Source organism: Dreissena polymorpha, chromosome 11 (assembly GCF_020536995.1).
Source record: "Dreissena polymorpha isolate Duluth1 chromosome 11, UMN_Dpol_1.0, whole genome shotgun sequence".
Taxonomy (NCBI): domain Eukaryota; kingdom Metazoa; phylum Mollusca; class Bivalvia; order Myida; family Dreissenidae; genus Dreissena; species Dreissena polymorpha.
In genome coordinates, this window is record NC_068365.1 from 47,667,704 (window position 1) to 47,686,666 (window position 18,963).

At 31.2% G+C, this 18,963-nt stretch overlaps 1 protein-coding gene across 1 annotated transcript; it reads left to right on the forward strand.

Annotated features, from left to right (window-relative positions):
* The first annotated feature begins 234 nt into the window (after positions 1 to 234).
* Positions 235 to 17,115, forward strand: LOC127851838 (uncharacterized). The gene is made up of 10 exons (XM_052385779.1): positions 235 to 408; positions 1,451 to 1,498; positions 3,649 to 3,693; positions 7,553 to 7,612; positions 7,801 to 7,830; positions 10,496 to 10,549; positions 13,213 to 13,536; positions 13,933 to 14,190; positions 15,253 to 15,363; positions 15,504 to 17,115. The coding sequence occupies exons 1-10, from the start codon at positions 345 to 347 to the stop codon at positions 15,566 to 15,568; spliced, it is 1,059 nt and encodes a 352-aa protein (XP_052241739.1). The 5' UTR covers positions 235 to 344; the 3' UTR covers positions 15,569 to 17,115.
* The last annotated feature ends 1,848 nt before the right edge of the window (positions 17,116 to 18,963 follow it).

Here is an 18,963-nt window from a genome sequence, read left to right on the forward strand (position 1 = left end):
AGCGCTTTCTTTTTGTACACCGTAAAAAATTAAAGACGTAAACGGTCACTCACACGGTATGCTACACGTCTTATTAGCATTTTATGCATTTGAGACATTCTGAAGCATAGCTTGAATATTTATGACCTGCATACTAAGGTATTAATCCATTTTGATGAATTATGCAGCATTTGAAATGTATGGTGCCACTTCTTTAAACAGTCTTCAAAAACAGATACGCATAACTAGGTCAAACTAAACTGCACGGATTTGGCTTATCTCCAGCGGAAATTCGTATTTTAAGTCATCAATACGCAATACAGATTTAATCATTGTTTAATTTTTGACTGTGATTATTCACTAAGATGGGAAGAAGTTATAGCAAAACTAAAACACAACCTGACATAAATGCAATAGGTGTTTATAGAGGTAAGTGCTTGCTTATTAACATTTGAAATGTTTTGTAAAGAATCATTTGGAAAAAAAACGAATACTAGGAAAATATTTATTGTGTAGATCAATTAGCACCAAAAGTTGTAGGCGTGTGCGTATAGAGAATACATGGTTGGTGCCGAGATGGAGAAAGTTTATCTGGTGAGGCTTCGAAAAAGAAAATAGGGCGAGCTTTAGCGAGCCTTTTTTTCTTTTTCGGGCCGAACCAGATAAACTTTCTCCATCTCGGCACCAACCATGTATTCTATTTATCCTGCTTCATTTAAAATTATGCCTCTAACACATTTTATCAAAGACAAATGATTAATTAAGATAACAAAATAATTATTCTGGTCAGCTCCTACATGTACACAAACATTCCTTACGACCCAATTACTACCGATTATGTCACGTAAAAATAGTTCCACATTAAACTGGTCCTTTTAATACGTTCCTAGTGAAATTATGAGAACAAATAAAAAATGAATCGAGAATGAGATATTTTTATTGTTGGAAATTGAAAACAATGTGCAACAGCAAAACAAAAACTGATTTTTATTTGTTATCATGTGTCACAGCGTGCGTAGGAATACACTACTTCCTGTTGACCGGAGATAGGAAAATTTATTCGACCCTGCTTTATTTGGTCAATGTTTGCAACAGAGGCAGGATAAAAACAAAAGGGGCGCTAGCCAACGATGTTCATAGCCACGCTTTACAACGAAACGGAATTGTTTTCAATATAAACAACAATTATTAAAAACTTATTTTGATACACTTTCATTTGATGTTTTGTGTAAGGATCGCATTTTAATTGACAAATTTGAAAGAAAATTGTGTTTTTTTTTCTGTACGAAAATGCTGGATGAGCGTCGTGTAAGAATAGTTTGTATATAAAGGAAATATGAAATGATTTCAAAATTAATCATTCTTATTTTTTCTCGGTAAATCCAATACATATTCAAATATTTTGTTAAAGTTTGATGACGTTAAACGGATAAGTCTTTCTATGCAAGTTTGTGTTTTCTCATTTATTCAGTTGAGACGCAAGATGTAGAGCTTAGTGTGACGGCAGTATACGGACCAAGTAAGTTAGTTTATAACATGAACATTAATATGCAGAAAGCAAATATCAATTTATATTAATATGTCACGTATGCTCTAATTACAGGCTTTACTTGAATATTACAGTTACGCTCTGGTAGTTGTATCAGTTTATTCAATGAGACGAATTTTCAATGTTAATCTGATTTAATAATCAAAATGAGATGCGCTTATATAAATTTATGTCATATTCAAAATTATTTCATACAAAATTAAAGGTTGATTTAAATAGTAACCATGAAACTCGGGAAACATTATCAGTAATGCAATTCTTGTCCGCAAGTCTTATAATACAGGGAAATTTTCTATGCATATTTTAGCAGTGCTGTTATTCCCATTGGTGTTTAGGTATGTTTTTCATTCTAATTTGTATAAAATATACTAAATATGTTCCTTTTGCAATTTATGTATAGTGTATATCATATATTAATAGAGCGACAACAAATATGCTCGAAGCATTTCATAACAAACACTGTGTAATGATTCAAATTCAATTGCTTTATATTCTTTAAACAAGCAATATGTGTTTAGTAAATAAGTCTAAAAAAATCGCTTATAGAGTGTTTAGCGTAAAACTGATTAAGAAATACATTAACATTAAAATAAAATGGTGTGCTGCGAAGTAAGGACGAGGGCTGGTGCCTGTTTATATTTATGTTTTATATTCCCTTTTCATATCAAGTGTTCAACAATCCCGTTTATTAAAATGGCATGTGTCTGGAATTCGAACGTAAGGGCAGCGAAATCAAACAGGGATTTCCGATTCAACTAATTGTGTGTGTGCTTTATTTGCATAGTCCAACAAAATATTGTTGGAAGTTAAGATTTTCAAATGCACATGACGACCTAGCTTTTCGTGATTTGTTATGCCGGTCTGATCATGGTAAAAAAAGTTAGTAAAATATACACAACGGCAAAATGCCCTAGGCTGCTCACTTGAACTGACAGACCAAAATGAACTGAAATGTTCTGCGCATTTTTGTAAAGTTTGTGTAGAAATTGTGATTTCTATACCCATTTTTGGCCTAGATTTGGTCCAAGTCGTAACATTATTCGAACAACAAAAAGTTCTTCGAAAATTAGGAAAAAATATTGATCCTGCTAGATCATATTTATCAAATAAATGTCTCAGATGTAAATTATTTCATTAAATCCTACAAGGAATACTAACATAAAGTCTGACAGACATGTTGATAACGACCAAAGACTATTTTCAAGCTAACATAAGAAATCATGAGAACACATGCATTCGATGACGATTCTATAACGAACATGACTTGAACTTCTTGATTATTCACTAGACTTTACTACAGTCTATATGTTAGAAGGCACATAGAAGAGTTAGCACTTATTGCACTGTACGTCAATAATTAGTTTGCTACCAGTTTTCACAATGAATAGTTAGGTCCCTGTCTGTCAACTGTCTCTCTTAATCTCGATAGTGATTTGCTTTTTTGCAAAGAATACTGTGAGAATAACGTAAATTGGTATATTAATTATGAAAAACGGGGGGAATGCATGCACGGCTTTTTAGCATAGCTCTATAATCTGATTAAGAAGAAAAATCTTAGGTGCTCGTGTTATGTATCATTTTGAAAGTAGATGTATATTACAGTTCTGCTTGCAAACTAATGCATACATTTAAATCCGCTAAAATATTTAGCACGTGTCTCACATAAAATACAATTAGAAGTATATTTTGCAATGGCGATATATTATGCGATACAGGTAAGATTAACTGCAGGCCATGTCTTACGAAATTTCGAAAATTTCAAACACCGCATTGTGTTCCTATTATTATTTGTGCGCAACCACGCATTGTATTCACTGCTTTGAACTATCTTTTAAAACGATATAAGCCTGTTAAGGCAATAAGAATACGGTCATTTTGTGTATATGGGTGGTAGAAAATCGGTCGTTATCATCAGATAGATTATTATCAATTACCTTTGAAGCAAATACAAGAACACGTCTGAATTTGTTTGTCAAACAATCAGAATATAATTAAGTGTTTTATTAACATTTTCCTCGCATCAAAGTAAGCTTTTAGTTTTTAAATGTTTTGGAAGTATGTTTATCAGACAATTATGATAATAATATGTTATAATATATTGATATTGTCATTTACCCTAGGGTACCCTCATAGAGATCTTGGTTTACAGAGGAACCGTGGAAAAGGTATACATAATCGCTTTTAAAATTTACATCGAACTCCTACTTATGAAGGTTGGGATTTATCTTACTGGAACATTTGAAAATTTGTAGTGCGAAACAATATTTGGTATTGCCAAATTTTAAAATGACATAAATGGCATTTGTGTGAAATGGTGTTCATAAAGATTCGACTTACATCTACAACAAACATACATTTCAAACACACACCTACGATATGTTATATATATTTTGAAAATGTGTTTATTATACTTGTTTTGTATAATCAGACATCTGATTACGACTCATACAGCAAGTATTTAGAAGGGAGGACTTAGCAAGAAGCCCAATAAAATAACACTGTCTGCATATTATGTTTACGTTTTGATCATCAAAGGAGTTACAGTTGAAATTATTCTGCATCGATATATTAGCGAAACAAAATGCTTTTTATTTAAAATGCAATAATGACTTAACCTTAAATTTAAACTGGATTGAATTAATTCGTATTATTACTTTACGTTCACGATTACGACTGGAATACACGTTATTCTAATCACCAATTACTTAGAATTAGGAAGTATAATATCCGTTGATTTGGAATTATTTTGCCCGGCGATGATAGTTGAATGTTTCTTTTTGATTTGAAACAACCATAAGTTTTACTAACTTAAATTTGATTGACTGAATCAAAACTATTTAACAAAGTGATGTGAAGTCAAAATAGACACAGTTTAAGTCTATATGCGGTGTCTTAATCCATTGGAAGCAATCCATGTCTAAATTAAACATGCCACACGTTTGATGATTCGGTTCAATATGTGCAAAGGGTACAAGTAGCAAACATGGACAATCAGACTAGAATGATAAAAACAAATAAGTAAGCCATTTTCAGGATAAATAAGATAATTTCCATCCAAGCGATGCTGATAAAAATATTGTTTTCCAAATTGCCACATGTATTTGATCTAGATTGTGAAGTCTCTGTTATTGATATATAAATTAGATTAATACTCTTACACAGAGTGATATACAACTGAATATCAATATGTAAGTTACTGTTTGCATGTGCCAGTTAATCTTCAACAAATAGCATGTTAGTTTATATAAGAAAGATATTATTTCTTTACCATTGCACATTGTAATGAGATTCAAAATTCATTTTTAAGGACAAATACATGTTAATTTAGATCGACCATCAAATCCGAAGTCTTAAGGGACTTTTGAACATTTTGTGACACAACGAAATTTAAGGATTTTCAAATTATTATCATAGATTAAAAAACGAATGCATTCAATTAATCAAACTTACCCTCCTGACAATGTTACAAATATGTATTCTTTAATGGATAATAATTATTCGAAATAGCTATAATAATACAGCGTTTGTCACGCTTGTCCTCGATAATATGGAAAATACTTTGAACGCAATTATTTCACTAATAAATACTTAACGCAGTGTGACACAATGGAATCGCATTAGCTTTTCATCAAGAGGTAATTATGGGTTCGAATCCCGGGGATGGCAATATTTTTATTGATTTTTTCGTCTATCACAATAAATTAAGACAATTCGAAATATTACATATTTGTTAAACAAACACATAATTTAGACATTAAAAAAAAATCTGTGAAAAATCCTTAGAAAGTGGTTTATGATTGGTGATTAATTGGATTTTTTTATTAAATGGTAACCTAAACAAAGTCGTACAAATGATTGATGAATGTTTGTTTGAAGGCGCATAGCCATGTTTTGTCACTTTAAAGAGGATCTACATCGATTTTGAAACATATTTATCGCTTTCTATTGATTATAAAATATATTTGAAACATATCAAATGCTTAAGTCCTTGGTAAACACGGTAGGTTTAGATTGTTCAAACATTCCAAAGACAGGTTTATAAATTATTAACTTTACGTAATGAATTTACTTCGTTCGTTAATGTATTTTGTTTTGACGAAAAAAATTATCTTTTTCATAAGACTACTGTAATAGTCCGGAGAGTTTCTGTCGCATTAGCGTTTTCATTTCAAATAATCTTAGTAACGACAGCTTATATGAACATTTTAAACAGCTTATATTATCTTGCCGATCGTGTCTATCAGATAAAAAATTATTCATCCTTTAGCCAGGCATGAAACATTATTACTCCAAACCGAGATTGAATATCAGTATAAATATAGACACAGTTTAAACCAAATTTACTTGTAACGTTTGATGATGTCTTCACAGTCGCTGCCAATTGAAACGGTCAGATAAAACAACATACAAATATGTTCAAAAATGTAAACCAAGAACAAAAATTGTTGTTAAATCTGCATACAAAGTTCACTGTTTGGCAAAGCTTACTTTATGATTAACGTAGGAATTTTATACTTTTTAACTTATCAAACGTTCTAATATTTCTTCGTATAAAAGAGAAAGAAAAATTTGAAATTTGTAAATATAAATACATTTCAAACGCAATGAACATAGGGAAACGTACGCTAGAAATCTATGTGTGAGTGTCATATTATGCACGATCAAATATAATTAACATCGATTAAAAAAGGAACTGGGTATTCACATTGTTCTTTTGTATAATAAACATATTTTCCGTGATGAAGTTTCTCAATATATTTTAACTCTGTACTTTTCATAGGGACTTATTGATTAACATCGTATTTTATTACATGTTTGTTTTCTCATAAGCTTGTATAGTTTAACCGCTTTCCGTTGTTGTTCTGAGAGATTCTTTTGATTCGTTTTTTTATCAAATTCCCTTACATAATGGGAGGACAGAGCACTCGCGTATTGTTCACTTTAATGGTCTTATGGTACTTCCTCTTTCGGCGTTCTTTAGTAGCATATTTGTATTGTTTCGTTAAGAAAAGCTATATATATATATATATATATATATATATATATATATATATATATATATATATATATATATATATATATATATATATATATATATATATCCTTGATTATGCTAAGTCCATGGTGGCATATTGTCTAATTAAAACTAATTGCATGGTTAGGTGCTAGTTAATGTATTACGATATTTAAATATATATTGTTTATTCGAATAAATATGTATACATTACCTCTTGACTGACCTAAATGAACACAATTTTAATTAATACTTTGTTTTTCCATGTATGAAAATTGTATGTCACGTACTCATTGTAAAATTAAATCATTTTCCCATGACATTATATAAATATACCGATTCATTCCTGAGGATTGAAGGTGTAATAGTAAGTTTAAACTAAAGCAAAGTTTATATGACCCATTATGAAACGGCAAAGTTTCCATGCATTTTTCCGCCCTTCCTTCATTCACGATTGTTCAAACTAAGTATCAATTTCAAAATGACTATGTCCTGTTTTGAAAATAAGAATTAAAGATACGTCATGTAAATTCTTAGAAAATTATATTCGCCTTAATGATGGTCCTCTAAGAAAACAGTGTTTCGATAATGAAATTCTAAACGTTAATCTTTCAACGTCCCAAAATTTACCGAAATGTCACTGACGCACATAGAACACAGGCAATCACCACAAAAGGTTTGAGTGCTATTGATAAATGTCTATTATACGACATTATAACATAAGAAGACATTTTTACATTTAGGAGACACAACGATTTAGTGGAACGTAACCTAATTTTAATCGAAAGCTCTACAGTATTCAAATACGCGTTTCAACATTTGAAATTTAAATAAAAGCTACTCTCACGGATTTGTTTTGCTTGTTAAATTTAAATGAACTAACACAAATCTGGATAATAGATAAAACATATGCAATTGTAACAACGATACACATGCTAATTTATATGCAATATTGTCCATTTGTTTGGTTTGTAGTTGTTTACTTTGTTTTTAATAATGTTTTCGCAAAGATGATGTCCAATCGGAGGAACCTTCCGGCACGATCTGGAAAGATGATGGAAAGAAGCCCGGTATGAATGTTTTAATTACTTGACAAACAATCTTTCGCATTTTAATTTGTAGAATCAAAACCATGGCATATAAATTGAACGTTGATTAAAAGTTAGCATTTTTTTATTATGAGTATGAGCATGCGGAAACGACACACTTAATGTGCAACATATAACAATTTTATAGGTTTAATGTTTTTGTTTTGTAGAAAATTCTACATCCGATTACGGCTCATTAAGTAAGTATGTTACAGGGTAATAAACAAGCATGTTGATTATTGTTTTCCACACTTCCCCAATAGACATTGGTCAAAAACATATAATATTTTTATGGCATTATTTTGTTTTCACGAGGAAAAATTAAACAAATGTGCCGTCTGATCCATTATAACTCCAAAAAGGAGAGACTGACCTATTGCTTATAAATAACAAGACAATACGTACAATACGATATGAAACAATAAATAATTATGACACTCTGGCCATCGCCGTTATATATACATGTATGTTTATTAAATAGCTATGAATTTATGTATTGACTCAACATTTCAGGTCATGCGTATGCAATGTCCTGTATTATGTAGTCGCTTCGTCACTGACCTAAAATAAGTCTAGCGGAATTGTATCAATGATTTCTCATCTGCTAATGCTTATCGAGTTTTAAATTTCCAATACTTACTAATATGTTTTTATAAGCGAACTTTTATTAAACTTATGAACTGTTTAAACATAATGTTATGAAACATATGGGTTCCATCTGTCAATATCTTTATTATGCTGGCATTACCGTAAAAATAGTACCATGCTACTTTGACTGCATGTGTCATGACATACACGAATATATTATACATTGTTAAAGCCCTAATAAAAAATGAACGTTGTCAAATTTACAAACAACACTTTTAGACCAACAATTTAAATTTGTAGTAAAACTTTAATCTTGGGGGTTACGGATTTTTTTATGTTTTTTATTGTCCTCCAAGGAAAAACATGTTTATGTACATTTGGTTCTTTGTAATATTAGTCTGGTGATTTTCAAAGGTTCAAATTATGACATGAAACGTAATTAATAAGACGACATCTTTATGAAATGGAAGTCATTTTACTGATTTATCTTTACCGTCCGAAGGCGATGACACCATCTTTAATCATTTTAAGTTCTATTTCGTGTTGTATGTATTGTCCGGTATTACACAGGCAATTGGCCACTTGCCTTAAATAAACGCATAGCGGTATCAGATTGTATTCAAGTATATTCTTATGATGTCTGAATATGTTTAGTCGTCGAAAGTCATCGTATAGGATGAGGAACATGTTACGTCCAGCAAATAACAATACTCATCATCTCGGAAATCTGCAAAAACTGACATTTTAATCTCATGTATAATGAGTCTTTGTCAAGACTTTTTAAAAGCAGTCTTTAGATTCATGTTTCTTAAAATATTTTTGCGTCATACGTCATTGGATGTACATCATATTTATATGACGACGCTGGGATTAAAAAGATTATAATCAGCGCCCATAACCGAAACAGAACAATAGGCATTTTGTGTCTAAATTCGTGAAAGTAAGTTATTTTTAATGTAAATTTGAGTGTTGGTGATTAGTTTGGGGCTTTGCAGTGAGATTTTAGAAGTAATTCTATCGGTTTCAACGCAACCGCATTGGTCGTTCTAAGGCGATGTCACCAGTTCATGTTTGACTTTGTTTTTCAGTTCTGTATTGTTTGGGCAATATGTATTTGCCTTAAATAAAGGAGAGCGAATGTTTACATACAGTTCTATCCCCGATAATTTCTATGCTTTTAGGTTCACTCCTTTTTATTTCGTTTCTCTCTTTTTTATTAATGTTAACGCTATTTTCGGATGCAATAGTGTATTATAGGGAATTACTCAGACGCGTTTGTAATAGTCAATAGTCAAAATCAGTTGAACAGAAAAGTATGTGCTTACCTAATTTTAAGATATTGACTACTTCAAATCATACGGAACAATTATAAACATAGTCGTTTTTGTTAAATCGAGATTTTAACATAGTTTATGTTTCTTTTCATCATCTCTGCACCTTCTTATGTTTGATTGTTTTTTTGTTTTATTTTGCTCAACGCGGTTACAATACAGGAAGTAGCTTGCTTTAAGCTGCTTATATTAAGGGACTTTGTAAATTCTGGGATCAATGTCCTTTAGTTTGAATAATATACTGATAAAATGTATACATAAATACTAATTGTTGTATTTAAAAAAATGAAAAGTAGACAGACAGACAGACGGACAGACATACAGACAAACAGATTTACAAACAGACAGAAAACAGACAGACAGACATACAGGCAAGCAAGCAGGCAGACAGGCAGCAACAGACAGACTGACAGACAGACAGACAGACAAACAGGCAGGCAGACAGGCATGCAAGCAGCTGACATTGACAGGAGATGTTATGGTAGGGCAGTTTTCAGTAGGAGTCGACACGATTTCCCCTTCTTGAAATTCAGAAGGGATTGATGAACGATTTTTGAGCGGGTTGTCCAATCCCATGGTAGATTACGATTTCACATTTAAGAAACTTAAAGTTGTCGTTTGAGGTTTACTTAATAGTGTTTGCTAAAACATAAATTCTTTCATTTTCAAAGTTAATGTTGTGTATATTGTTTATTCGTCCGCTTTATTGAATACTAATGATTCATTTGTGCTGTGAGGATGTATTAGAACGTATCCCCGTTTGTTGCCTTAATTCAGTCTTCAGAGGCTTCAAGCTATTTTATTTCGATGAAGCATAGTTACGATCTTTCTTACAGCTTGTTTGTTTGACAGTTTCATTAAGATTCGTCGCTCACTTGAATACTGTCTATGTCGCAATAAGATAAGCGGAGCACATATTGATATTAATGTTCGATTTGCTTTTAAGGTACTATGTCGCACGTGTCGCAGGTTCATCAGGCGCCAAACAACGAATGCACTAGTGAGTAGTAAGCGTGTTTAAATGTTACTTTATATATATATATATATATATATATATATATATATATATATATATATATATATATATATATATATATATATATATATATATATATATATATATATATATATATATATATATATGGGCCGTTCCACGACAAAACCTGCATTAATGACAAAAAAATCAATTTTTAGTTTTTTTCAGTTTCATATTGTACATTAATCCACGAATCCAATGATGTACAAATTACATGTGTGCGCCACTATTTAGCGTTGCGATGCCAACATTATATACGCATACTGTCACGCAACAAAGCTGTTGACGTCGCGTCATTTTCAATCGGAATGACATATTCATGACGTTAACAGCATGTAAATTATATATTAAAGTAACTAATATAATATTTTGATTTCATTTCATTATTTAATTGCAATCAAAATATACTTTAAAATGGAAATCGTTTGTATGACAAACATATTTAATGTGAATGAACAATTTAAATAAAAATGCAAAGTCTTGACCTCTTTAACCTAAGATACGGTACTTTGAGAGTCCTGCATTTGAGACAATCTTTACTTACACAATTATGGTAACTTAAATTGCCTAGGCGCGGACCGAATGTACATCACTGAATCTGTGCAATATGCATAATTAATGATTTCTTCGCTATCAATCTAAATAATGTTTAAAACGACAAATACACGGTACATCAAAAGGTAATATAAAACAAACATATTTCGCACAGCGTGTCCACCAGACTGTATGACAAAGGCGGAAAAGGAAATAATCATTGGATCATTTAAACGACTAACACAAGACCTGGAACCAGATCTTTTAATAGACGGGTTGTTCGAAGATTATGTCATTGATGAGAAGGATATGGAAGATCTTAAATGCATCGGTGAAAGATACAGAAGGGTACAATGTCTGATTATAAAACTGCTTAGGTCCAATAGGAATACAGCGTACAAATCGTTCATTAAGCATCTCAAACTGCGAACAGCCGTATTTATGCGACGAAATATTGAACAAACAAGGTAGTCTTTTTATCATATGTTCTTGTATGTTCATCACTGTAAACAAACCTTTTCAACATTACATGTAATCTAAAATCTTGTGTGAATTAACCTGCATATAATTGAATAGTGCAATTTTTATATTATGGTTATAAATGTTTGTTGTCTTGTCAACCTTTAAGTCTTAGAAATCGGAAAGCTTTGTGAATCGTGCAAACAAGAAAAAAAAAAACATATAACTTGTCCAATTGTTACTATTGATTTCTAGTGCAAAAGCAAAGAATAAAAAAATAATTCAATACATTTATCGTTCATAAACCAGTTTACAATACAACTATGTATGTAGCATCTAGTGCAAAGACACAAACGACGCTCGATGACAACTTGAAAGAAAAAGTAGAGCGACACAAAAACCTTCTAGAAATTAGTATAAAGGCAGACGACATGGCCTCTTCATTATTTGAATATGAACTGCTTCACATTGATGACTACGAATACGTATGGAAATCCACCACCTCTATGCAAGACAAACGGTCTTTGCTTTGGAAAACAATACTGAATAACCTACCGAAAAGCTTTGATGTCATATGCGAAACGCTTTCGGAAAATCATCGACCGGACGTTTTGAAGTGTCTTTGTTCAAAAGGTATTTTAATATGTTTTGATAAATAAGAATACACAAAATGAAATCTTAACATTAGTTAGCAGACATGAGAATCATAAGAACGTGTTCTTGTATAACAACTGCACTTGTTTTATTTTACAAATACAAACAGGTTTTTCCAAATTTAAATGTTAACATTAATGTATATGTTTTTTACAACGTTAAGATTCAATTCCGACTATGGAAAATACAAAACGCAAATTTAATAAATTTATTGCTGAAATGGAAGCGGACATCAGGCCCAACTGGACAGCATGAAGATATGTGTTTAGGTAAGCACAAACTTTTAAATGCTGCCTGTGTAGAGGTTTTTAAATTTCGAAATTTGATTTGAATAACGTTGTCAACAAAACATTAACACATTAAACCACAAAAGTTTTTCATACATTGCATGAGTCATAATCATTGGTAATTTTTAATTGTATACCCCAACATTTCATAATTACTAGACAGCCACTAATAGTAGTATTCATAGGGTAAATCTCAAAAAGTTGCCCCTTCTTAGTTTGACCGAAAAACACAAAGGCTTTGCCCTGCGTCCGCTGTCTGCCAGTCTATCTAACATGCTGTTTTTCCGTGTACAACACTGGATCATGTCATACATATTCAGTGTATTTTGCGTTTCTGTTTCTGATAATTATGAAATAGTGAATCAATAATATGATGACAATAGCACACAATATGTAAGTTCTATATAAAAAAATACTATGCTTGACTATATATTAAGTCAACTGATACATAATGTCCGTTCCTCCAGCAACATGACGGTGTTCTGACCTTATTTCTGTTCCAGATGTTAAATAACCGTTTTTAAATGTTCATCTATATATTGGCATTTGTATAATTCCCTGAAAAGTTTAATATATTAAACATCCGTTATATCTATATTTAAATTCGATGGTTTTTACAATAATTACGAAATAATTTTAGCTTAAACAAATGCGTTTATGAATCTTAAATAATCATAAGTTATTTTCTTATAGACGGTAAAATAAACGTGCATCTCGTTGATGGACATTCTGATACGCGTGTCAGTGAGGTAGAACTACGATACGCCATTGAACGTAATACACAAGGCATCAATCGAAAGCTTATGAAGGCAGGTATAGGAAATATCCACGCCGTCAATGAGGGCTCCATAATACTTATTATAAAATTGCTTCCCTCAACTGAACGGACTCTCAGAACATGGACGACAATTGTCAATACAGTTTTCAAGATATTGGACAGTATTTTTGAAAGTTTGGATAGGTCTGATGTTGTGACCAGAAAGACAGAGTATGATATTCTCGTCAAATCTGCAAAAGGTAACGTAACTGAAAAAACGAAATAACTAGTCATTCATTTTTATATAAGAGATTTTGCAATTCCGACTTTTTTAAACTGAACTGATGTAAATGTCATCTGATCCCGCATAAGTTAACAAGATTGAGTACGTGTTTTTGTTTTTGTGACTTTAACCAACTTTCCTATATCCATGTATTAATTTTAATATATGAAAGTCAAATGTATGTTTTAACTCGTTATTTATTTTTTATAGTATGATGTTGTATCTTTGAAGGTAATGTATGTCTGTTTATGTAAGGCACTTTTGTTCATGAAATGTATCGCGTAACAATAATTGTTGTCTCAGAGTAAGAGGCATTGCAATATCGGAATAAACTGTTTAAAGCCCTTATATAATCATATATCTTTTATTACAGACGGATGTGAATTCTTGAGAAATAGACAGCTTTTACTAAGGGAGCTTCAACCACTGTGGTTACTTAAACAACCTGAACATATTGAAATATTTGACGCCCAAGATATAAACGATATACGTGCAGAAAAATCGAGAGAGAAAGCTGCAAACAAAATGGTCAACATTATTGCATCTAAATCCAATGAACGGAAAATAAGATTTCGATGTCTGCTGAAGAAAACGTCACCATATATTTTCGAACAGATATGGGGCGTTCAAGGTTTGAGATAAAATAGTATTTTAATGCATTCATGTATTTGTGTATAATTTGGTATATGGTGATTTAATATAATTTGCATTAAGCATTTACCCGTGACAATATTGCATGCTTTTAGTATTTAAAATAACATAATGCAGTTACACAGTGATTGTTTTAGCACGTTTAAAACATTTATCGATATCATAACAATTGATTATAGTCCCACATATAGGATCTGGCACGAGTTGTCATATCATACCATATTTTATTAAACGAGTTCAGGAATTTTGTTAGTAAGCGAGCCTTTGGCGAGCTTACTAACGAATTTCCTGGACGAGTTAAATAAAATATGGTATGATATGACAACGAGTGTCAGATCTTTTTTATCACATGCTTTTAAATAAGCAAATTAGATAAATATTTACGCAAACATAACGATAAATCTCGAATATTGTTTACATTTCCTGACGTCATTTGGAATGCCTCGGCCTTTACAAAGCAAAATAACAAAATGCGATTGGTCAATAAACGAAAACTAAGCCAATGAAAATGCTTAAAAATGTTGTATTGCACGTGTGTAATAAAAAAAATGTAATGGTTGTATTACATTGGAAGTTACTACTACTACTACTTCTATTACTACTACTACTGGTACTACGTTTACTTTTACTATTTCTACTACTACTACTATTTCTACTACAACTTCTACTACTACTAGTACTACTACTTCTACCACTTCTACTACTACTACTACTACTACTACTAATGCTACTGCTGATACTTCTACTACTACTACTACTACTGCTTCTTCTACTACTAATATTAATACTAATACTACTACTCTGCTAGTACTACTACTACTATTACTACTTGTAGTGAATATTGTGATTATAATCTATAAGGATATACAATAATAATAATAATAATAATAATAATAATAATAATAATAATAATACTAATAATAATAATAATAATAATTATAATAATAATAATAATAATAAAACACTAATATAATATTTATTAAGTATATTTTTCTTTGATTCTGTTTAGGCGCTTGGTAAAAACTATATTTTATATCAAAAGATCAAACTGACGAATCAACCCACCGGAGACCATCGATAGAGAAAAGGATTGGGACATTGAAACTTGAACCTATCCGACCGACATCTCACACTACATCAATCAAACACTTAGGTGAAATAATGCATTCGATACAAAATAGATTAAGAACACAAGCGATTTGACAACATACTGATTTCTAAATACAGTTTCAAAATATTTAATCCACATTCTTGTTAGACGCCATGTTATATAACGTGATTCTATATTTTCAGCTGGATGCATCGTCTTTGGGTGTGTAAGTGACACGTCTTCGATAAGGCCAAGTGCATGGTCTTAAAAAACAACATAACAGAATAAATGCAACGGAAAATATACCAAATAAAAACAACAATTAAATTGTATGAACTAATTTTAGCTTAGTTAAGGTTTGACCATGAAATTACATTGCCTCAATATCGGATTTGGAAAACAAAACAGAACGAGGAAATACAATCACGCTGCGATGCATAGTGTCATACGCAAACAAAAAAAACTATATATTATGGACAGACACTATTATTGTAACATATCTTGTTTTTGCATTAATTTTTTTTTATGGTGTATGTTGTTAATGTATTTTTTATTTTGTATGTATCCGTTTGTGTATGTACACACTCTAAGACTCTTCTAAGGCAACAATTTGATGTATATTTATTCTATAATAATTTATCAAAGGAAGTCGTTTAAATTTGTAATATGAACTTAAAGGTCAACTATAATTTAACATAGAAATAGAAGTCCAATTGATCACGAAATATCGTTAACTTAGCAAATCATTCCAAAATGAAAGTCATTACAGGACACAATCTTTACATATTTACCGTCAGTGAAAACCATTTAACAGTTTAGTTCAATCAAATATGTTTAAATGACTTTATATAATATATGTTTTCGAAATGTGTGTACTTACAGTTCACTTAATCATCCAACTACATCATATTAGGTTTTATTTCCCGTTTGCTGTCATACATATGCGGTGTATCAAAACCATTTCGTATACTGTATAATACAAGTTGTATATATAAAATCTTGATCGCAATTTCAATTATAGCACTGTTTTGTTTCTTAACCGTACTCGTTTAATAACCATTAAAATGTTATGTTTGTTCTAAATTATGATAGCAGAGTAATTGTCGCCATCAGTAACCCTAGATCAAGGTTATGTAAGGAGCGAACCGTTCTTCTTGGTTCGCCAGTCCCTGCGGTTTAATAAGAATGTAAGATCATTTTGTGACTTGGCTTGTAGGTCATCGGGTTTATAGCGTTAAATTTTATTAATATTTTCTCTCTGACGGGCGTTTCTTGTTTGATTTATTTTTATTTTTTGGGCAGTCACATTAACAACCAAGCTATTATTTCTGCTTCTTCATGTATTTGCGCGATGATGATCTGAAATATTAACTTTATGATGCTCTATTCTTAAACCTTTTTCTAAAAAGAAGGGATGTAGTTTACACTTGTTCGTAGTTTCATTTCATCGTTCCTCAAAAAGTTGTAACTCTGTTGCTCTGGTCTTTTTCCTACCATTGAGTAATTAAATGGTAATTAAATTGAATGCGTTTTAATTCCCTTTTATTATTTTTTAATTTGAGTTGCAATGCTATGAAGTTAAATTTTATTAACAAATGCACAGCTCCTAAGTTGGGAGGCTAGTAATTATTATTATGGTTTTAATTATTTGTCTTTCCACTAAATTGTTTGAACAGGAGCGTATAACGTGTATTATTTTTGTAATCATAAAATCTGCATATCTATATCTGAATAAATGCACCGTTGTTTATTTCATTAACTTTATTTGACTTTATTTCCGTTATTTAATAAATGACAACAATTGTTGTAACTGCACATTGCTGTTGTCTCGGGGAACATCGAAGTGTGAAGGTTCTTACAATGGTATCAAACGCATGAATGATATAAGCCCAAATTATCGTATTCTATGGGAATCTCCATCAAAGCGTCATGAGAATAGTTTAAATCCAAAAAAGTGGACTGTGTAATCCCATTATATTTTTTACAAACAAATTGAAAAGAAAAACATTACGTGTCGAAAATAAAACGTAATACGAATGCTTCAACTGTGATTTTGAAGCTTCTAGTTTCCTATAAGTATTAAGGCTGTTCAGGTCAATAAATTCTTAGTTGTTGTCTTTCGTTTCTCATTAAAGGTACAGCTTCAGTATAGCTAAGGAAAATGCTTGTATAAAAAAAATCTACCTAATTATCTAAAGGATTGAAGCCAGTTTTATATCACTACTGAAAACACATCTGTATGGACAATTTCAAACAATGATTGTATGAGTCGAATTCACATAAAGTCTACGTTTTATTAAGTAAAACAGTAAATTCAGTAATACTGTAGATTGCTTTAAAACTCTTGAACAGAAATATATAATATATTGTTAACAACTTGTTATCTAAATGCCTATTAGATAATTGGTAAGCCGAATAGAATAATAAATTTTGCTCTATATAAATGATATTTATTATCGTATCGTAAAAAGAAAAAGTACCAGCACGTAACCTACGATCTACCGTCTCGTATGACGGATGTTATGATGTGAAACGCACAAAGAGAAAAACTTTCATGGACAGGAGTTTCGGAGTTGTTGGTCCGAAACTGTGGAATGACCTTCCATCAAGAATCCGGACTTCCGCATCAATAAACATTTTCAAAAGGAATTTGAAAACATTTCTCTTCAAAGACTTTTACAACCTATTTTAATTTGAATACCTGTGATTAAAAAAATAAAAAAAATATTAATTGTACAAGTGACTGGTAACCAAGAATCATTAGGGCTTCTTTGCTCAATGATTGAGTTACATCAACCAGCTGTCTTTTAGTCATGCTTAGGCCTTCTAGCTGTGTCTTATAGTCACACTGTAATTTTAACCTTCAAGTTGTGTCTTGTAGTCACACTTGGTCAGTCTATTTGTGACTTGTAGTCACGATAGTTCAAATAAGGTTAAAACCCAAAAGAAGTGTCCTTAAGTATGACAGGTGACCGGTAGCTGTGGGATCCGACAGCCATAGTGCAGAAATATCCTTTACGTATCCTTTTAGTTAATGAAATACAGTGTCTTTATGTTGCCAAATATTTGCTCATATTATAATTATAATTATTGTTTTAACTCTAGTTATATCAATGTATTACATAATATTTTACTTTTACTGTGTTTTAATAGTGTAGCCGGTATTGTTTTATTGCTTAAGTTCCTTACAGCATTATTATTTATATCACACATTTTAAGATCATTAATCCTTTAATTAATGCTGCATAATATTATCAATTCCTCTTATGTTTTATCAATTGTATGTACATATATATGTTTTGTACAACGCCATTGAATATAATTATATAAATAGGCGTTTCATCAATTTAGCAAGTTTAAGTTTGATTTATTTATTTGCATTTGTATCTGTTTATGTATACTGTATACATAAAAACAATACGAGTAGCATTAAATCGAATTTAGTTGTGTACAACAGTATAACGAAAACGCACGTTTAAGGCCCAAAATTTCGTGTGCAGAATCTGATCTGGTTACACATAGTTAAATGTGTTTACCTAGCCTTTGTTCATCACGACATTCTTAGATTTGACGAGGGCGGATGTTGAATGAATCTGAACGCGAAAAACCGACTCGAAACCCACATCGTGGATTCGCCGAGAATTCGAACAGGAACAGCATCAA

What these genes read in the sequence shown, in the direction of transcription:
- LOC127851838 (XM_052385779.1), top strand. Translation starts at nt 345, where the DNA reads ATGGGAAGAAGTTATAGCAAAACTAAAACACAACCTGACATAAATGCA. An exon ending in TGCAATAGGTGTTTATAGAG is followed by an intron (nt 409 to 1,450) that starts GTAAGTGCTTGC and finishes TCATTTATTCAG; the next exon opens with TTGAGACGCAAGATGTAGAG. An exon ending in GCCAAACAACGAATGCACTA is followed by an intron (nt 10,550 to 13,212) that starts GTGAGTAGTAAG and finishes ATTTTCTTATAG; the next exon opens with ACGGTAAAATAAACGTGCAT.